This window comes from Uloborus diversus, chromosome 5 (assembly GCF_026930045.1).
Source record: "Uloborus diversus isolate 005 chromosome 5, Udiv.v.3.1, whole genome shotgun sequence".
In the NCBI taxonomy this organism is placed as follows: Eukaryota; Metazoa; Arthropoda; class Arachnida; order Araneae; family Uloboridae; genus Uloborus; species Uloborus diversus.
This window is the reverse complement of record NC_072735.1, coordinates 23,348,126-23,370,843: the sequence shown is the minus strand read 5'-3', so window position 1 is coordinate 23,370,843 and position 22,718 is coordinate 23,348,126. Positions and strand designations below refer to the sequence as shown.

Below are 22,718 nucleotides of genomic sequence, written 5' to 3'. Positions count from 1 at the left end.
TGATGACAGCATATTTGAGTAACGATATAAATGTTTCGTTCCTAAGTTTGGATGATTTTTTGATAAAAATATGAACGAAGCATGGTTACAATGGATTTTACTTTTTGTTTTTGCGCCAACTTCAAAAATTATGTTTAAAAGTATTATCGATGGTGTTTAAAGAATAAAATTATTTTTCACTTTTTAGAGCAATTTTGAAGTCGGTTCTATTTTTTTTTCAAAATTTTTTTATTTCATTCTTTTTAGTGTAAATGTAGATATTTCAGTAAAAGTAAGAAGTTACCTAGCAAGAAGTTCGGCTCTATATCACTGTATTGCTTTAGAAAAGCCTTTATTCAAAATTATCATTACAATTACTATTAATGTTACTGTTATATGGCACCAAACTTTTATAACAATGAGTTTCATATTGTCGCATAGATGAAGATAGCGAAGACAATGTGAAAGCCAAATGAAGCGAATACTCGTTAGTCTCAACTCGAGATCTTTATTCAGAACCACGAATGAACGTTACATCCTAACTTGAAAAAGTGCTGGAACTTTCCAAACTTTAAAAGATACAGAAATTAATAGAACATTCGAGAAAATACGGGAAACAGTAGAAACGGAATTTTAGTAAAATTCACTTTGTCCTTCCTAGTCGGGATTTGAACCCGGGTTGCTCGTGTGGGAGACGAGAATTCTACCACTGAGCCACCGTTATCCTCGGATGAAAAGAGCGAACTTCGCTACAATATGATTTTAATCATTTAATAGGGAAATTTACTGTTTTTTGCCCATAACTTTTTATCTAAAGAACAAATATGGTCAAACAAAGTAATGGGACCTAAGTTGAGCCATCCTCTATCCATTAAAAAAAGAATCATCAAAATCGGTTCACTGGGTGAGACGCTATGAGTGGACAAACAAAAAAAAAAAAAAAAAAACATACATACGGTATGAACTGATAACCGCCTCCTTTTTGAAGTCGGTTAAAAAAGAGACGAGTTGTGTTTCCTCTTCTTGTTCATCTTCATTGGCAGCCGAAGGGTCCACAAGGTTGGCTACGGATGAAGCAGTAGCATTTCTGTTTTCATGGATTATCTTTTAACAGAGTGGATTATGTTTAAAAATGCACAGAAGGAAACACGTTGCTTAATTTTAAAACTTTTTTTTTTCTTTTTTTTTTAACTGCCAAGGGAAAACGTAAAATGCGGGAAATTCATAACCAATGAACTTTCCATACGGGTTAAATTAATATTGTTAATACACGGAAAAACTGGAAATTGATGATAAAAATCGTAAAACGTGGGGAAAACGTTGATTCGGGGGACGTAAAATCGGGGTTTCGCAGTGAATACGATCAGCCAGCAGGAAGATAAATGTTACCATACAACAATTTCAACAATTTTTCATAGCATTTTTTGAGAAGATTCAAAGTTATTGAATTTTTTCCGGTTTTTTGTCGTTTTGAACCATTGTGCGGCGGCACGGCTGCTCTGGTCCTGAGCACTGTCCCCCGGAATCCACTTCTGCTGGGTGGTGGCGTCCATGTCATTCACACGCATGCTCATACACCCTCACCTACACGCGCGCGCCTTTACACACATACACAGGCCTACGTACACACACTTAAGTCTGCACACACACAACTATACACACATAACCACCCAGGAGGAGGGACATGCTTGGGGGGGGGGGTAGCCATTTCTAGAAACAATAACTCTAATGAGTAAGGTTTTGTCGCAACTCGTGATTGCGAAAAACATAATTTGAATTCAAAGTTTCAGAATTCAAATTAGAGTTGATTGGAGGAAGAGGGTCACAGGTTTTTTTTTTCTTATTTTTTTTATTTTATTTTATTTTATTTTATTTATTTATTTTTTTTTTTTTTTTGAAAAAAAATCTCCTATTTTCAGAATTACCCAGATGTGCTTTTAAAAATGCTCTATAGGCAAAAAAAAAAAAAAAATAATAGTTTAAAAGTTTGCATGATTAGTTTTTAAGCATTTTTTCATTGAATTTAAGTAGAATTTTGTTTTCTGAAGTCCGGGCTACTAATGATTTAGTTAAAATTTACAAGTATTGCGATGTTATAAACCTAAGAAACTCGGACATTTTGAGAGTTGTTCGGTGGAAAGGGAGTGATTTAAGAGTTACGCTTTAAAACTTAACGGTGCAAACACTGCATATAATGTAATTCGTTTTTGTGTTTTCTAAGGACAAAAGAGAAATTTTAAAGCATCAGATGACTGGAAATCAACTGTAAAATATCATTTAAATATTCTAAAACATAATGATGAATACCCCAAAGAAATAAAAACGAATTGAAAGAAATAATTATGAGTAAAGTTTTCTTTCTTTTTTTTTATTCAAGTATCGAGCAAATAGGATTTAAATTACTTGGAACATTTACGGACTTGTTAGGAGGCAGACTGTTTTTGGGGTATAAGAACAGGCTCATCATTTCAAAATTTTCCGCGGGGAGGGGGCAAGGGTTCGTGTTCAAAAAATTTTTTAGGGGAAAAAACAATAAAATAAGGACAGAACTAACTAATTTCATTGTTTCTTAGGAAGGGAAGGAGAGGGTCAAATGCAGGGGTGCCCCCTAAGAGCAAGGGCGCACCCCCCTGAACTGCAAAGACCGCCCCTAAAATCAAGAGTCCCCCCTAAAAAGTGATAAATACCCCTCAAAACCTCCTCCCCTAAAAATTTTAATGGCGCAGTCTGCGCAATGACCCGCCCAGCACCCTAGGTGGACATTCCTGTCAAAAGACCCCCCCCCCCCCCCGAGCGCCCAAATGACGGGTCTGTACAGGAGCAGGAGTTATAGGTTTTATAATTCCTGGAGTCAGTGTCAGAGCATTTAGATTTCCGTCTCAGTTTGCAGCTCTGTTGCGGAGTTGGAGCTGGAGTCGAGTACTTTAAAAGTCCAGGAGTCTGAGTCGGAGTGTGGAAATCAGTCATATTCCTCCCGACTCCGCTGCAGCCCTGTTTATTAGGTCCAATAGACAAAAATCCAAGCCCAGACAGGGACGGATTTTTTTTTCTCCGGCCGTGCAGATCCATAAACGTTGAGAGCTGCAAAAAAGAAAAGAAGGGGAATATGTCTTTTAAAATCTAAAAATAATTTTAAATATGATTAATTTAACTAATAATAATTCAAATTTGCTATTGACATTCCCATTTATCAGTCTTTCACAAGATTGAATTTAGATTCTGAGCACCAGAAAGTAAAACAAAAAGTGAAAACGCACTGAGCAATGTAATGAGTCCTACTTTCCCCAAGTGATTCATTAACAATAATAAGGCTGCAATACGATCGGGGAATCTTAAATTCCCTGTTTCTTCTGCCCAGTCGTAGTTATTTCTTGCGTGACGTCGAAACTAAACCAAGAACCACGTGAACGACGTCTATCCCCCCCTCCCCCCACAAGCACACGTAAAGGTTAATGTAAACAAGGCCAAAGTAGCACATGAGCGACCGGCTTGACTCAGATAGCAACTTTTAAAATCGTAGTGAATCTCTGGATGAGGAAACGCTTAAGTTGGGAAAATATCGCAGCATGAAACGCGTTGTTTTCGGAACAGTAGTACCAAGAACATTTTTAATAATGGCGGGAGATTAGAAACTTTCGTAAATTTTTATCTTTTAGTGTAATTTTAATTATTTATTTTTTACAAAATTACTGCTGAAAGATAAATTATACTACAGATTTAAACTCCCGCCATTTGAAAGGAATTTTTTTTTAAATTAAAAGTTTTTGTTGGATTTAAGAAATAATGTGTACATGCAAATTTAAAAATTGATAGATATTCATTTTTGGAAATTTTCCGAACGTTTGAGCGTAATGACAAGCTTAGAAGATTTATCAACGAACCTATTGTGGCAGTCGTTTTCTAAAGATGTCTATTCACAAGGAAAGTATGACTACAGTAAAAGCGGCCAAGAAACAATTTTGGAAGTCAGTGAGATTGACGAATCCAAACCATTGCTACAATCTAATCCAAATAGTGCATCTGGTAAAAAGATCAAGAAAAAAGGTTTGTTGATTAATTTATTTTTCTGTTTTGTTGTTTTCTTTCTTTTAAAAATTATCTTGAAAGTCCTTATGTTTAATATAATATTACATGTGTTTTAGTTTTAACCGCGACTGATTGATATTGACTTAAATGCATAATAAATAACTACATCGTTATCTCGTTCAGACAAACTCTGTAAAGAGTTTTCCCACCGGTATTCTAATAAAGAAAACCGCGCGAGTCCGTATAGGGCCCGATAGGAGACAAGGCGAGCCTCTGGTTCGTTTGTTCCCTTCCACCCAAAACACTTATCTTTGAATTTCGGGCCAGGGCCCCTAATGGGTCGGGCCTTTAGTTTCCGTTAAGGCTGACACGGTCTCTCGTCGGCATCTTTTTTTTTTCTTTTTATCCTTTCTTTTTTGCACCATTTTTTTCTCTGCGCCCTTTGAAGACCAAGGTTGGCGCCTTCTTGCAGACCCAGTCCGCCCCTGGTTGCACGCAACCTCAAATTTATTTTCAAAGTTACTTCAGAAAATTCAATGCAAAAGGCTCGATTTTTTTTCTAAACATGAAAAAGAGAAACATTTTTTACAAACCCATGATTTCGAATTTTTTTAGGGGGAGGGGGGGGGCAAAAGGTGTGTTCTCAATGTACATTTTACAAAAAAAAAAAAAAAAGCACGCCCACAAACAAGCAAATGTATATTGATTTCCCTATGTCCGGGATGGGGGGGGGGGCAATTTACCCTAAACGACCTGACTGATTTTTTAAAATATTATCCTGGGATTCTGAAGGTTTTTGTCGTATAAAATCAGAGCTGTGGAGTCGGAATCGGCGTCGAATAGTTAGAATCGGACTGATTTTGGGGTAAAAGAGTCGGAGTCGTTAGAAAACATGCCGACTTAGACTCTGCGTTTTTTTTTTCTTTGATTTCCACTGACTTTCTTTGCTGTTTTAATAAAACTAACTGCCGATCGGTTCGATTACATGTATAAAGGGCTACTTATAAGAAAATAACTGCCATTGACGGCAACCAGCTGTCTTGATTGTTTATCGAACTTTATGTAGCTGTTCCCTAGTTTGCTTGTTTTATAACTTTCTCTAATTTATTGCAACTGTTAACAAAAGGTTTTTCTGCCTAACACTTTCAAGTAATCACTTTCAAATAAACATATAGTAATGTAGTTTTTACTTCGATCTGAGTTATAAAATAATTAAAGGAATGTATTCTTGAGCAAGCCGCGGCCCGTAGTTTGCGCGGAAACTTCTGAGGGTGTTCGGCAAATTCAAATAAGTTTTGGCGCGAAATCATGAATCCAAAAGATCCGATAAAATATATCTGATGTTTTTTTTTCTATAAGCTTAGTTCTCAATAAAAAGTATGAAACAAAATAAGTATATGATTTCTAGGTTATAACACTCAATAATTGCAGTTAATCTTAAAATCTTCATATTAAGGTTAATTCTAAAGCCGCCAATAATAATTTAGAAATTGAGTGAAGAAATATAGGCATAGTAAAAGCTATTCGTACAAAGCTGCATACCACCACATTTTGCGTAAAATTCGCCCCAGACGTGCATGTACCCGGCCTCTCTCCGCAATATAGTGCGGAGAAATTTTATAGATGAATTATAATTTAAGATTTATTGGGGGAAAACTTCAGAATTCCTATTAAAAGTATTTATATCCTTTATAAACTTTGAAATTAACTTGAGGTGTCACCGCCAGATGGATGTCCCCTATGGTGAACTGCCCCCTCTCAAGAAAGTTTTTTTTTTTTTTTTGACTCAGCAAGAAAGCTTTTTTTCTCCCAAGTTACAACTTCAAAAATTGAAAGCACATGATTTGATTAACATCTATTGTATTTGTTGAACATTATAAAAGAGGAGAACATGAATCCTTTTTAGTAAAAAAAAAAAAAAAAAAGATTTTTACGTAATCTCACTTTAAAAATCGCAACTATTGGAAAACTTGATTTTCAAATCGAATTTCTAACGTTGTATGCATCTTTAGTTTACAATAAAATGCAACGCGAAAATTTCGTAAAAAGAATTAATATTTCAATCTATGTTTAGGGGGTTTCCCCTCTTCCCATGAGGGGGAAAAATTGAAAGAAAATAAATAAATAAATAAGCCAAAATCGGAGACGGAGTCGGAGTCGGCCATTTTCTTTCAGACTCCGCTATCCTGCATAAAATGCTTTTAATATAAAATTTCCTGCTCAGAAATTTATATAGAGACTCAAGAGAAGCGTTTTCACATTTTTAAACGAATTTTATGATATTAATGGAGCTTGTTTTGTATTTAAAAACTTGTCTTTTAAATGCACACTTTAGGAACTATTATGACGAGTATCTTTATATAGCTCTATTTTCTGGACAATAACGCAATTTTTAAGTTCTAAAGGTGTATTTTGGCGCTCTTTTCTAGAGAAATTTTTCGAAGTTCATGAAGTTTTATTTACAAACAGTAGTGAATTATATTGATAATAATCAATAGATTATAATCAATATTCATTAATTAATTATGGCAATAATTAAAATTATTAAAAAATAATAATTTTACTTATCCGGTAATTTTGATAAATTTTACCAATCGGAGATTTGTATTTTTTCGTTTATTTGGTGATGGTTTTTTAATAACCTTCGGTGACTTTTCTGAATAGTTTATGCGTAGTATTTATGTACAACTATACTACTTTTACTGTAAAATATTGTTCTTAGTAAATTACAACAAAATTTCTGCGACTAAACTAATAACAGTTCTGCAATGCTTTGTAAAGTACTTTTGTAAAAAAAATCAACGGTTCAAGAAATTGTTTTCACAAATTGTTACCACTTCGTGGTTCGTAAAAAGTTGTGAAACGCTGACGTACAGCAATAAATCCTTTATCTCAAACGTGTTTCTCTTTAGGTCAGGATTGGTTTAAACTAGGTTAAAGTTTGTCACTCAAGTTAACTACTTCAAAAATACAAAAACTAGTTTTGTATAAGTAGAAGGAGTTTTACTTTTGAAAACTTTATTTTTACATTGGGTGACATTAAAGAGTACTTTCTAGAGAATATTAGTTTTAAGGTACACACCACAGTTAAACAGATACAGTTAAGAGCTTGAGGTTGAAATAGTTCTTTCAATATGTTTGATTTTTGAGCAATACTTATGCCCTAGAACAGTGTTGCCCAACCTTTTTTTTTTCCTGCGGACCACAGCTCATATTAAGATCAATTCCGCGGATCTAAACAAATGTAACATTTAACTGTATTTTTTTAACTCACTTTTATTAGCTTCACCTGTATGTATGTATGTATGTATGTATGTATGTATGTATGTATGTATGTATGTATCTTGTAACGGAATCTTGCAGCTCAAACTTCGCCCACTTCCTGCGATCGGATTCTTTTGAAATTTGGCACGCGACCTCAGACCCGATGATTATGCAATATTCTGTAATCAAATTAATTAATTAACTCTTTTAATTGTTAGTTTCCTTCAATTTTAATCAATATGTTGACATAAATCTAACAATGTGAAAAAGGAAAAATTTTAAAAAATACATTAAAAATGCTCGCAAAAATTATTTAAAAATATCTGCAAAAACCTTTAATTTTTCTGCACCAGACAAAATTTGTTTCGATGTTCTAAGGTAATTAGAACATGAAATATGATTGTTTTTAACTAATTTCATGCCAAAATTTAGGTGAGCCTTCAACTGGAAACAATTGCTGATCAGACCATTGTTGAACAAAACTTTTGTTCAAATGCATCTCAAATTTTCAAAGTAATGTAGATATGATTTCCGCACACATACATCGATGACTGAGATGGATTAGCTGGATTAGACAATTACTCCATAGACAATTTATCAGCGAAACCAATTTATTTCTGCTTGTCTTCAAATTTGTAACAATCAGTCATAGCACTGAATGGAGATGATTAGTAGTCTTGAAAGCTTTCAGAATATATTTTTAGTTTCGCAACATTAATTACGACGACGGGCCACATAGTTTCACGGACCACATATGACTCGCGGGTCGTTGGTTGGGCAACAAAGCCCTAATAGAAAGATCAGTATGCACTTCACTATTAAAATTAGTTTTTAAAACTTCGCCGTTTTGCTAAACGAGCATAATGTTGCGCAAAGTATTTAGTTTTATTTATATACTTGATGACATTCATTCGTTTTTTTAGGTATCCATGTAATTTCGTGTAATAAATTCTGTAGACTGCGAAAAACTGTTTTGGAGCTTAAAAATTTGTTTTTGTAATAGCAGTGCGGCAAAAAAAAAAAAAAAAAAAAAAAAAAAAAAAAAAACTTCCGTCTTGATTAAAAATTATCTTCTACAATATTACCTGTAATTACTTTAGAATTTGGAGCATATAACCAAGCATTAATCAATAGTGCATCTGGAAAATTAACTGAAGCAAACTATACTTTTAATAAAAATACTTTTAATATACTTTTAACAAAAATACTTTTAATATAATTTTAACAAAAATACTTTAAATATACTTTTAAAAAATAAAAGCTTTACAGTACCATTAAAAAAAAAGTTTTTACTGGCAGTAATATCAAAAGCAATGAATGGATATATTCAGTAAGTTACCGCCCTATAGCCAGGGCTAAGGCAGAAATACATGAAATACACCGCCAGCTCAGCCAATTCCATGTGAGGACTGCAGTTTCGTGCTTATTAGCACTCATCAGCCCGGCATAGAAAGTGACTAACCTGGAGGTGGAAAACCTCTTAAGGAAGCCAAGAGTGCAAACAAACTGGTAGCTAATACAGAATTAGCATTGACTGAGCTGGCGGTGTATTTCATGCAGTGAATGAATGTTTTTCAGATTATAATGTTGAATTGATTCTGATGAAATAAAACTCTCATTTACTGTTTAAAAAGTAAATTAACAACATTTTGAGGTTTTGTAAAACTCTTTTATAGTTATCAATGTCTTAATAATTTTTAATTATTTAAACTCATGCATAGCTTTTAAGTTATTCCGATCCAAAGCTAGTTTGGAATTCAATAGTTTATCCTTTCTTGAACAGTAAATATTATTTTTGCAGATAGGCTGCAAAAAATAAACAAATAAAAAAAAACATTTAACTCTTCAAACCAAACGCCTATACTAGTTTTTATACAACGGGGCAATTCCACCGTATTAGACGTATTATTTTTGTACAAAAAACTTCATAAAAACTTCAAGTATGTTAAATCCTTGTTTTATTCCGCGTACTTGATGAAGCTTCTACATAATGCAATTAAATTTTGAAGATTTTCTCTAGTTTGTTTTGCTTAGCGAAGAATAGATCTCATAAGAGACAAAATTTCTCTAATTGATTCGTATTAATCATTTAAAAACTTACTTTCAGTTTTTGTATTTACTCAGGTGGAAATTTAAAAGATTTTATGAACAATTCCAATTAATTTGTATTGATGTTTGCCTTTTTTTTAAGTTTTAATGTACAAGTTATTTATTCCTTTTGCCTTTCACTTAATTTGAAAGGTTAACAATTAATTATTATTATTCGTTTTTCTTTAAATGTTGAAAGATTGTCTCAGTTAATAAATTAATGAATTTAGTTCTAGCAAAGAAACATTTTTTACTGCTTATTTTACTAGAATGTACGTTAAATACATTAAAAAGTTTCAATCTTTCCGAAAACGTTATTTTGAAACATCGATTTTTAAGTTCGATAGATCGAAACCATCAATGTCGCATCACTAGTAACGCAATGCCAGATTAAGGTATGGGCACATGAGGCACGGGCCCAAGGCACCAAAATATGGGGGGAAACCAATTGTTTAGCTAAAGTCTTTCAAAAAATAATAATAATTTCATATTGCTTAAAAGCATTGTAGACATTTTATCCAAAAAAAAAAATTCTCTTTAGAATTGTAACCTCTTTTGCAAATTCCAAAGACTCTCCTAGATTTAAAACTTAGAATATGTGTTCATTTTAAAGTTATATAACTGATACTTTTGATGATTACGCCTTTTTGCAATCAGGCAGAATTTGACGATACCTCGTATTGTAATTATTTTTTATTATATTATTTCTTTCCAAATATTTTAATTATTTCCCTAAATATCATCTAAGGAGCAGCAGTTCGTGCTCAGTGTCAGCAAAAGTCATAGACAAACCCTGCTATTGTGAATATTTTATGTATGTACTAGCTGCGTGTTGCCCGTCTTCTCAGAGTCTACCTTGAAAATAAAAATTGTGTCAAGTGACATACAGTGGCTCCCAAAAGTGTTCGTACACCTAGAAATTTTGAAGTAAAACCAAAATAACGCAAAACTGAATTCGAATATGAAGTCCATTTTTTTTTCACACCATTCCTATGCCATTCTAAATAAAACCCAGTAGTTGTTTTCAAAATATTGCCAGATTTTATTTTTGAAATTTGTCAAAAAACGAAGATACAGAGAAAAAATACGTTACAAAAGTCATCGTACACAGAAATATTTTCGAATAAATGCATGATTAAAATTATCATATGTGGTTTTTCTTATTATTTTTGCATTGTAATGACAATGTAAAGTCATTTGCCTTTAATTTTTTGTTTATTTATTCCTTAATATTATGCTTATTATTTTAAAATGGCAGGTATGCGTAGAAAACAACAAACACTATTCGAAATTTAATTTTTTTTCCCTTCACAGTAGCCATAAATTGGTTTGAAATGTCTCAAAATTAGTTAATTTATACCATTCTATAGTGAAGTGCTTGATAAAATGCTTTAAAGACAAGAATCGGATCGAAAACAAGGTAAGAAAAGGTCAACTGGCAAAGTTAACAAAGCGTGATCGGAGGTTTACAATTAAAAAAACTATGAAAAATAAACATTTGAGCGCTGAAAAAATTTCTGCAGAATCGAATGAAACATTTTACGTTTAATTTTAACTTAAAATTTTTCGCCAAGTTCTCTGATTAGCTGGATTAAAGGGAACATCTTCCCGCAGAAATTTTCTTGTTCGTGCGAAAAACAGTAAGCTTACGTTTTCCGTCGTAAAATTAATGATAAATAAGCTCAAAACGTTTTGGAACAACGTCTTACTTATAGATTAAAATAAATTCAATATTTTGGTTTAAATTGTTGTATAATTGTCAATGGAAGAAAAAAATGAGGAATTTAATCTTAAGAACTTAGTTGGATCGGTTAATCAGGACGGTGAAGGTGTTCTTGTGTGAGGGTGCATCTCAGCATCAGGAATCATAAATTTGGAATTTTTTGATGAAATAATGAATTATGCTGTTCATTTAAATATTTTAAGAAGCAATTTGAAACTATTACCCCAAAATTTGGTAATCGGAAACAACTTTGTTTTTTTATCAAGATAACGATAAGAACTAACGATTCGCGTTTGGCGCCTCAAAATTTGTCCTTAAGCTTAGAAATATCTCCTCAGTCGCCAGATTTAAACTTAATGGAACATATTTGGAGATATTTGGTGGCTAGAATATGAAAATACACCATTGAAACGAAAAGCGAACTAGAAACAGTAAGACTCAAAGTGCGTCTGAACACTTATTCAGAAATTGCATAAAAAAAGAAAGAAAAACAATGAAATCTATTCCCAGACGTTTAAAAGCTGTTGTTGATACTGCATGATATTCTACTAAATAATAATTTTGTAAAAAGTTATATTATTTACTAATTTTTGGATATTTTTTCAAAGTGTACGAAGACTTTTGTGAGATAAAATTTCCGGCACTTTTTGGTTTTTGATTTTTAAAAAATTAAGTTTTAATGTTTTATTGAAAATATTCGTGTAGTTTTGTTAAAAATAGATCTTAGATCTTATAATTAAATACCTATTCCGAAATATTAATCCTAACCAACATAGGGGACTATCTCATTGAAAGTTGTAGGTGTACGAACACTTTTGAGAGCCACTGTATATTCAGAAATCAGGCTGAGCTAAAAAAAAACATCATGCAAAATTTCCCTTAAAAACAATGACGACCGATATTAAAATATTTTTAAGAAGTTCAATCGAGAAAGATGGATTCAAAAAGTGTAACCATGGAAACACAAAATAAAAAAGTTTAAGGAATTAAAATGCGAAAGAAAATGGTTAACATTTTGAACGGATATGAGATTTTTTGAACTTGACTTAAAAAGGCTTGTAACTTTTTTTCCTTTGGAGATAAAGTTCAATTTTTTCGACCAAAGGTCGAGATAGATCGAGAGTAAAAAATGTCGCTTTTTTCAATGGTGTCAAAAAAGAAAACTGTGGGACAACCCCTTCACTTTTTATTGATACATATAATGAAGAAAGTAGTGCCTAAATTTCAGCTAAGACTAAAAGAATTCGAAGTAAAAACGCTAATAACTCCCGCCGTAATTAAGTTAGAGCGTTGAAACAAATTGCGTAGAACGCGGAAAATTCTAACCTTTCCAATAATATATAATATTAATATATGCAAGTAATTTTTCCCCCACATATTTGATAATTTGTGTGAAAATTCGGATTAAATTGGAATAAAAAAAGAACTATTCATTGATTTTTTTTGCGAACTGGTCTGCAAACCTTCTCAGGACTTAAAGGAACAAACTGGGTAGTTCTCGAGTTTTGCGGGTTCAAACACACAGACGCTTTTTGGAGACTTAATTTTATACTATGTAGAGATTTTTGTGAACAAGCTTTAATGTAGCTAAGCGGGTAATTGCTCGGCTGTTTGATAGAAACTTTGATGTCCATTTAACTACTTTAATAATAGAGTTGTACTTTTTCTTTCTGCATGTATCTGTTTTTGTTAATATTACCATGAAACGACGCCGACTGAATATGCATGAGAAATAGTCACGTGCGTACTATGTATTTATTTTGATAGTTTGCACGTGTGCAAGAGATTTGAATTACTTAATACTTTCTCTGTGTTTCGAATACGTATTACGCAGCACCATTCTCTCACTCCAGACGATTTCGTCATTTTGTGAACTGCGTGTTTTGAAAATTAACCACGATTTCAGAAGCACAATTTCGTAACTGTATCACGTTTCGAAGATGGGTAAAGCTGTCTTTCTTCTCATTGTAGGAAAGCTCCACCAAAAGTGTTTCTGAAAAATGCAGTTCGAAGAGTACAACTTTGTAAAAATCTTATCAAGCGATGGACTTGGATGACGACTCAGTAATTTAAAATTCAATATTAAAACATTAATGATAGTTATTCATTGACGAAAAAACATTGATGCTTTGAAACATTGATATTTTGATACATGCACTTCTTAAAAATGGTCACATTTTTATTAGTATAACTAAGAGCTTTGAACCGTCTAAAAATATTCAAAGATAAACAAAACAAATTAAAATCTATTATTTTCAAAATAAATCATCAAATTCGAATTGCATACAAAGGAGCCAAGTTCCTAACAAACATATATTTAAAATGCGCAATATTCATATATCACTATAAATTACTAAGAACACTTATGTAATAATTATATTTTATTTTTCAATTGAATGAGGCAGATAATTAAAATACAAATATTGAAGACAAATTATTATTAACAGCAGTTATGTCATTGTTTTACCCCCAAACTGTAAAAAATGAGTGAAGAATAGAAACAATTGAATTATGAAAACAATTCAAGGAGTATTACACATGCTTACAAATATAGCAAGTATGTCCCATTTGGAGATGCAGTGTCGATGTTTCTCTTCAAACATCGAAGTTTTTGTCTTTAATTTGTACCAGCCGTTATTTTTATGCTATCGATTTTTTATATTTTTAATGAAAGGATACCATTTAAAATAGGCGAATAATGGTTCTCCCTAATTTTACATTTTGTGTTTTATAACATGTACTTAACATGTACTGTAACCAGGGTTGTTTGGGCGAGGCCTTCGAATGGCTTCGTTCAAATGTAGAAGCTATTTTCACCCGTCATACCTTGACGGGCGATTTTTTAGTAAACAAAAAAAATGGTAAGGTCCTGCTGATGTAAACAAAAACAAAAGGAAAAAAAAAAGAGAAAAGAAAAGAAAAAATAACCATTATCTGTGTGTGTAATAAAAATTAAAAGTTTAATGAAGAAAAAAGGGCAGACAAATTTTTTTTTTACTAATGTTTTTTTTTTTTAATTTTCTTGGAAGAGCAAAGAATAACAAAAAAGAATAGGTGGGTCGCGGTCTAATGTGACCCGGGTCAAACAGAAATAAATTATTACAGCACTTCTTTGAAACCATGAATGATATAAATTAAAATGTCATTCATATCAAAAGTCTGGCACTTGATGTGCCACTGGGAATCAAAGGAAAAATCCTTCATGGGTACATGCTTTTCCTGTAGACTCTCTTTTTGAGCAATCACGATTGCTTATTGTTCTCACTTGGCTGTTTTTGATGTGCTATCATTTTATTTTCCCACCAGCACCCTCTGCCAGCACCACCGTCGCGTCGACCGGCCTCACGATGCTGCTCCTCTTGCGAAAACCGTCTCCAGGTTGCGTCCATATCCTACACACACGCACACACACGCACACATACACACACTCATGCCTGCGCACAGACACAAACACACACATATACACACACACATACCCACACACTTATGCCTGAACAAAGACACAAACACATGCCTACACACACACACACACGCCTGCACACAGACACAAACACACACCTACACACGCACACTCATACACATACCCACACACACACACATGCCTGCACACATGCAAAAAAACACGTGATTGCGAAAAACATAATTTGAATTCAAAATGTCAAAATTCAAATTAATTTTTTTTAAATTTTTTTTTTTCTTTTCTTTCTTTCTTTCTTTTTTTTTTTTTTACTTGGTGGCGTCAGTAGGATTGCGCTCTCCTTTCGAGGTTTAGTTAGCTTTCTGTAATTAGTATGCATCGTATATGATTTACCTTCCGTTACGTGGTTCACTCATTTTATTTTGTGCTATTTTCGTTGAATATATTTCTCTAAGTTATCTGTCCGTGTTAAATAGGGCATACAGAAATGCCCCAGACGTTATCAGACGACTTGTGCACAGTTTTCGGTGCTTTTACAAGCTTTGAAGATAATATGCTAATTTTTACTTTCATTTAAAACACACATAAAACGTGAGAGATGAACAAATATCTTTCTGCTACTAAGTAACAGAAAGAAAAACAACGTTAAGCATGGACAAATTTGCAACACTTATTTCGGGGTTTCACGAATCCCCTTTTTACATGCAGTAAATTGTGAATTTGTGGATGTAAAGTCATCCGACGAAAGTCACATTATCAAATATGGTGCATTTAATATGCATTTTGAAAACCATAGTAGTTACACGTTTAAACCTCAATATTTCTGCACCATTCAACCATTTGCTTTAATGGACATAATATATCTTTCTGACATGGAATACACCGACTTAACAATAAAATCTTTCGTGACAACAAGACAGCATGTCAATAGTATCGATAATACTAATTAAGAGATTACGATAATTTCGTAATAAAAAAATTAAGTCCAAAAAAGGTATGTTGAAGATATTTTGCCAACACTGTATGCAAAGATAACAGATTTCCTTTATCCAAGCGAAAAGGTTGGGAATTTTTTTCAAGTGCGCTTTTTCTCTCCACTTAGCTGTTAATTTAAAAACTAAAGCTGATTTAGTAAAATGAAATAAAAATGAGGTTCTTCTAAATATTAATCAAATTGATTGAATGTACATTGAAAAACGATGCATCCGTTTTGATAAGGAATAAACTTTGCTGAAAGTGTTTTGTTCTTAATGAAAGTGATAGCTTTTGTTTGTTTACATTAATGTTCAAAATCAGAGATAACTGAAATATAACTTCATGGCACAAGATATTTTCTACTTTGCTTAAAAGAGAAGCTTCATCAGCTCTAAGAGACAATCGGTATTAATACCGTCAATAAAAGTAATTTTACCATATCAGAAGTAAATTTGCCTCCTTTTAAATGCTAGTTTGTATCATTCCTGAAACTTGACATCAAATATAATGGATAATCCTTTCAATCAATACAGTTCATCTTCTATTTAAATGAAAAAATGAAAGTTGTCAAGCTTCGGAAATGATACAAACTAGCAGTTGAAAAGTGGGTAAACTTTTAGATGGTAGTTTGTACCATTTCTGAAGTTTGACAACAAATTAATGTAATGGATAAACCTTTCATTCAAAAAAGCTCATCCTCTATCTAAACGCCAAAAAGAAAGTTGTCAGCGTCAAGCTTCAGAAATGAACTACAATATGAAAGGGGAGCATATTCACTCCGGATTTTGCAAGGTCACCCTGGTTGGCGATGTTAAAGGACAGCATGAAATTTCGAAAATTTTCTTTTTACTGCGATTCAAGATTTTCCCGTTCTGAAAATGACTGCTATGCAACAGATGACGCCGTTCTGTTTTCATTTGGAACAGGAACAACTGATAGAATAGTTACTTTTTTGTTTATTTACCAACTCTTACTTTCTGTTTCTTTATCTTTGACCCACTGAAGCGGTTGCCCAGAACCAGCTAATACCGGTCCTGTTTGCAGTCATGTCTCCCCTCTTGTTTGTCCTAAAGGGTGCGCCATTAATCAGAAGATTTCAGTTCCTTTTTTTTCTTCGCTGATGAATTCAGATTCAGTATGCTGATGCTGCGCCAGGAAAAAAATTTGATTTATGATTGTTAGAACAAATCCGTATAAAATATGATAATTGTTGTTTTCATGTCTGAGAGGAAAATGAATTCGTGAAAAAAATGAAGCTGATATCGTGGAAGTACCTGTTTTCCTGTTTCATGGTCAATGTAAAACCCAGGGATTGATGTTTTTTTTTTATGTTTGAGACTATTCTAAAGTTTGAGTCGTAAATGTCGATAGATTGACTAAAACATCATACAAGGTATACTGTTGCATCCTTCCTAACAGCGAGAACCTGAAATGTATATTTAGAAAATATTTTAAAAAATAATCAAACAAAAGAATGTATGGTTTCATTTTTATCTACCATGTACAAAAGTGAATGTGTAGGGATTTGTGTGTACCTGTGAGTGTTTCGTATACAAAGCCAGTTCCGTTGGAATTTCGTCAAATTATTTTTCAGAGGTGCTTTGATGTCCATCAATTCACATAGGGGATTTTCAAAATTAAAAAACAAAAAACCGAAAAAAAAATCTCTCCAAAGCATTTTAAATTGAAATTTAGTTATAAAATTGATTGGAATTTCTGTACATAATTCTAGAACGAATCTTCGTATCTTTCCGAAATCTATGTCCCGTTCAAGCCCGCAATAAAACTACACTAGCAGAAAAGTTTTTCAAAGTCTGTGTACTAATTGGAACCCTTGGAGTATTTTTTTTTTAACTAATTAATGTGAAAAGGCTCAGCTCAACTTACCGTAGACTATCAAAGAATTTTGTGAAGAAATATTAATAAGTAAAACTAATTATGTCATGCGAAAGCGTTATTTCTTACTTTAATTTTCAGCACAAAGGTATTCATTTATTTATCTTACTAAAACGTTTTTGAGAGTTTGTATTTTGAAGGTAAAACAGCGGCAGACTTACAGGTCTTAAGTCTCAAAGCAGTTTTGGAGGCCAGTTAGAGATGAACATAACTACGTGAAATATTTTTCATATACCGTTTTGGATGCCCTTCGGGACCTCCGGGGGACATCGCAGTAGCGACATGATAAATCCGCTGCTGAAACAAAGGTGATACTTTTTTTCCATGTTTAAACACATGGAGTTTAATTTGTTAATTGTTAAAAACGAGCTGATGTGTGCCTCACATGACTTCCTTTTACTCCAATTTAATGTCATTTTCACATTATTGGTAATTTTAATGTGATTCAATAGTTTACTTTCTAAATATCACCAACAGTGGCCAAATTAAAACCAGATTTAAAAAAAAAATCGCCAAATTTGTCGCCAAGTTGGCGACCAAAAGACTGGCGATATATTGCCAAGTGTCTGCCAAATTGCAACACCACTTAAGTTTACATCGAAATTAACAATGATTTTCCCCCAGAAAGGGGCAAAATACCCCCGTAGAAACACCCGAATGCAAGCAAAAGGGGAGGTGCACAATTAGACCCCACAAGGAGTCTACGTACCAAATTTCAACTTTCTAGGACATGCTGTTCTTGAATTATGCGACATACATACGCACATACGCACACACGCCCATACATACATACGTACATACAGACGTCACGAGAAAACTCGTTGCAACTAACTCGGGAATTGTCAAAATGGATATTTCTCGTATCTATACGTTTTTCGGCCTTTATTTCCAATTTGCTCACTCCCAAATGAATGTTGAATTTCTTTTTCAACCCGACCACACTTGGATATGTGCCTAGAAACGTACAAACACCCGAAATATCCATTTTGACGTTCCCCGAGTTAATTACAACAAGTTTTCTCGTGACGTCTGTATGTACGTATGTATGTGCGTATGTGTGTGTATGTATGTTGCATAACTCAAGAACGGAATGTCCTAGAAAGTTGAAATTTGGTACTTAGATCTAGTGGGGTCTAGTTGTGCACCTCCCTTTTTGGTTGCATTCGGATGCTCCAAAGGGGGTCTTTTGCCCCTTTTTGGGAGAAAATCATTGTTAATTTCGATATAAACTCAAATGGTGTTACAATTTGGCGGACACTTGGCGATATATCGCCAGTCTTTTGGTCTGCAAGTTTTGTCGCCAACTTGACGACAAATTTGCCAATTTTTTTTTTTTTTTTTTTTTTAAATCTGTTTCAATTTGGCCACTATTGGTGATATTAAGAGAGTAAACTATTGAATCACATTAAAACTGCCAATAATGAGAATATTACATTAAATTGGAGTAAAAGGATGTCATGTGATGCACACATCAGCTCGTTTGTAAAAGGAGGCAAAAATGTGCTATCAATAGATTCCGGGACAAAGCTGTGTGGAATGAGCAAATTCATTAGAGAAAATATTAAAGATTTGAGGTTTTTTTTTTTTTTTTTGTTAATCATCAGTGCATTTCAATTTCTTCCTCCTTAGTCGCAATCGAAACACACTGACAGATTGCTGAACAGGTAATGGAGCTTACTCAAGAAGTAGCAATTCACGAGGTCTTGAAAAAAAACTTTGTCCTCAGTGTCACAAAGCATTCATTGAAAATATACTAAAAAATAACAGTTAACTTTTTTGAGTGAAAAAGAGCAAAACAAAACAAAACACAAAATGTAGTAGAAGTACTGACATTTCTAAAAATGTAATTGAAGTTAGAGGTTATGGTTAGTTTTTGCTCGACCTTGTTTTCTGTTTCTCTGCTTTTAACTCATTTATTTAAAGCACTTTACTCATTTATTATTATTACTTTGCAATAGTTTTTAAATTGTCAATATTTACTTTCTCTTGTCGGATTTTCTTTTTCCAAGTGTTTAATTTTCACAGATAAACGGAGAGCAAAAACTGTTAATGATTTAAAATTCATCACTCATCAATGGAGTGCAGAAGGTTATGTTTATTTCATTCCTTCTCATGAACAACATTGGTTAATGAAAAAAAAGAGAGAGAAGGAAAAAGTATGACGATTGTATCTATGTGTTCCCGATATGTTTCACTTATCTTTTAGATGCTTGATTATGTGGAATACGCGTTTCTTCAAATGTCGAGTCTAGAATGTGGATTATGTTCTCAATCTGAGATAACTTAAGAGATTATTCTTTGAATCTCAGATAAGTCTGATGCTCGTTCGATCCTTACGCCATTTCTTCCAGGGTTGTCAGACGTCCCGGATTTCAAGGGACAGTCCCGTATTTTGAAAAATTATCCCGCGTCCCGGTGAACTTCCATACGGGACGGCTTAGGTCCCGCATTCTAGCTTATAACAACATTTTATAAAACGAAACATTATTTTAAGGGGGAAAAATTAAATAAAACAAAATATGTAAAATAAAGAGCAATTAAAAAAAAAATCATGTAGCAGCAAACGCAAAAATTATTTTAGTTTTAATATGGTTTTTGTTTTGCCGGCAGACCATGAGAAACCGAATGATTGCTTCCTCTTTGCTCATTGACCAATGTTGGAAAAATATCTCTGCGCATGCGTCGTCAATCGCAATAAAAACGAATTTTTTACTTTGATCGGCGACATTTTGTAAAGTTTTATGCTTTGTTACGATTGAATTTTTCAGATTTATCATGAAGAGACATTCTATGTTGGAAAGCACCCCTTAAAAATACACCATATCCAGTAATTGCCCTCAACCTCAAAAATATCCCCCCCCCCCTTCACTCTTAGAAGCCCGTCCCTTATGTACTATTCTTAAATCTGGCAACCTTGATTTCTTCGGCTGTTGTTTATATGCAACAGCCGAAGGGTTTTTTTTTTTCCAAATCAAGCTATGCTTCTTAAAAGAGAAATTCTAATTCTAATCAGTTCTACGTCTTAAGACATCAAATATTTACACAATTAAGAATTAGCTTGCTTCTGGGAAACTACAGCAGCAAAAATCTCTTCACTTAGATTTTACGTCTGCGCAGTGTGTGCAGATGTAAAATATTGAATGCAATGCTTTAACGCAGAACATAGGTGACTTAATTTTTGCTGTTTCTCCTGGTATTTAAGCCAGCTTACGTACCAGCCTTTAAACAAGTCTAAATTTAGGGTAAATCCGGGAGGTAAGCAGCTCTTTTTTTTTATTTTGCTGCTGCGTAAAATATCTGATGGTGCTCGTAAAACAGAATAAATCATTTCGTGCAATTCAATGATAAATGTTTAACAAGTATATTTCGCCAAGTATACGGGGTGAGTTTAAACTCTTGGGCAAAACTTTAAGGAATGTTAGAGGTGACGATTAGGAGCAAGAATCATACAGGAACATTTTGTCACAACGCTCTAATGCACAAAAACGCCGTAAACTGATGGATGCATAACAGGTGAAAAAAAATCATTACACTATAGACTATTTTGCACAACATTTCAGTACCTCAAAACCAGACGGACGTCAGTCCAAAAATGACGATTTTCAGTTTATATTATTACACTAGCAAAAATACCCGGCGTTGCCTGGGTCAGTAATAATTATTAGAAAAAATCGTTACTTGCTTTTGTTTTCTGTTTTAAGTGAAAGAATTTAAAACACATCTTTTTGACGTGATTAAAAATCGAATTTCTTCCTTACCCATAAAACTAAAATAGCAATAAGTATAAAGAACAAAGTAATATTGATTTAGAAACGAAAGCACTATATTTAAGCATATACAAATTTAAAAAACATGAAATTAATCTTCTCATATTTAAAAAGATTAATCTGTTGATACTTTTTTTTAACATGGAGTCTAAAACCTTCTCTGTATGGCTAATGAAGTACGAAGTGATTTAAAAAAAGTAGCTGCGCTCGTAATCCCCTTATACTTGCTTTAGTTATTTCGGGAAATTTCAATCATTGTGGCTCTTGGTGCGATTTTACCGAATTTGCGAAAGTCGTTTCAGGGTACCTTCGATGATGCTCCCCCATTCTTTCCTTACTTTGTAAAACGATATGATATTAATTTTCGTTACAGAGATATCGTCGCTAGATGCTGAGATATTTTTGGTCACCATAAAATGGCGCTAAACAGTTTCATCCGAAATGTTACCAAAATAAGTAATACAATTTGGTGATTGTTTGAAATTGTGTAAAAAGGAAAATTAATGGAAGTTTTTGTGCTGTTTATGGATTTGCCTAATTTAGTTGCTGGATTATTTAACACAGTAAAAAAGGTCTTTTGAAAATTCTTTGATTGGCGATATTTTGTTTACATGGTGAAAGCTGAGAAACATTATGACGTAGTCTTCGGCTTCAAAAACAGCAACGTTGAAAAAACTGCCAAATGCATCAGCTACGGAAATCTTTCTGCAAAAATTTTGGCGATCTGCTGGTTGTTTGGATAATGAGTAAGTGTTCAATCAGCATAAATAATAATAAAAACCATTAATTACATTAAAGTTCCGTTTAAATGGAAAATCATCAGCCAAATCATGTATTATTTGCCAATCTTGTGCAAAAATCCTACTTCAAGATTTGACTTGAGAAAAGCCTTGAAAAATCACGAAAAGCAAAGAAAGTCAACAATACAACAATTGTCGCTATCGACAGGGAGTTGAGATGATACACTAAATACTGTATTGAGTTGGGGAAAGCCTTCGAACATGGATCTAAAAAGCTCATAACTCGTTTTTTATTCTACTTAGAAATTTCGAACAGGTGCCATCTTCAGCAGAAAAATCAGAGCTTTCGATGGACATATAATGTAAATATGCGCAAGTATTTTTTCATCCCAATATTAGAGAATTTATACAAAAATTGTGTTTTATTGCCCCCTAAGGGGGTTTTGCCCCCCATAACAGGACGAAAACTACCCTATGTGTTATTCTGATGCATAAGCTATATTATTGTAAAGTTTCATCAAAATCCGCTCAGTAGTTTTTGCGTGAAAGAGTAACAAACATCCATACATCCATCCATACATCCATACATCCATACAGACAAACTTTCGCATATATAATATTAGTAAGATTGTATGTAGCATCGTATGCCACATTGAGGCATGACAACGTAGTTTAGCTTTATCTTTACCTTTACTAATAATAAAGCTGAAAGTCTCTCTGTCTGGATATCTGGATATTCGGTTCTCTCTCTGTTGGGATCTCTGTCTGTCTGTCATAATTTCTGTGATGCGCATAGCGCCTAGACAGTTCGCCCGATTTTCATGAAATTTGGCACAGAATAT

At 33.3% G+C, this 22,718-nt stretch overlaps 1 protein-coding gene across 1 annotated transcript in view; it reads left to right on the top strand.

Annotated features, from left to right (window-relative positions):
* Nucleotides 1–3,450: 3,450 nt before the first annotated feature.
* LOC129221906 (sodium-coupled neutral amino acid transporter 7-like) overlaps nucleotides 3,451–22,718 on the top strand; it is a 76,239-nt gene continuing 56,971 nt past the window's right edge. Inside the window, exon 1 of the mRNA XM_054856282.1 lies at nucleotides 3,451–4,023. Within this exon, the coding sequence (XP_054712257.1) occupies nucleotides 3,831–4,023 (193 nt within the window). The 5' untranslated portion in view covers nucleotides 3,451–3,830. The remainder of the gene's footprint in view (nucleotides 4,024–22,718) is intronic.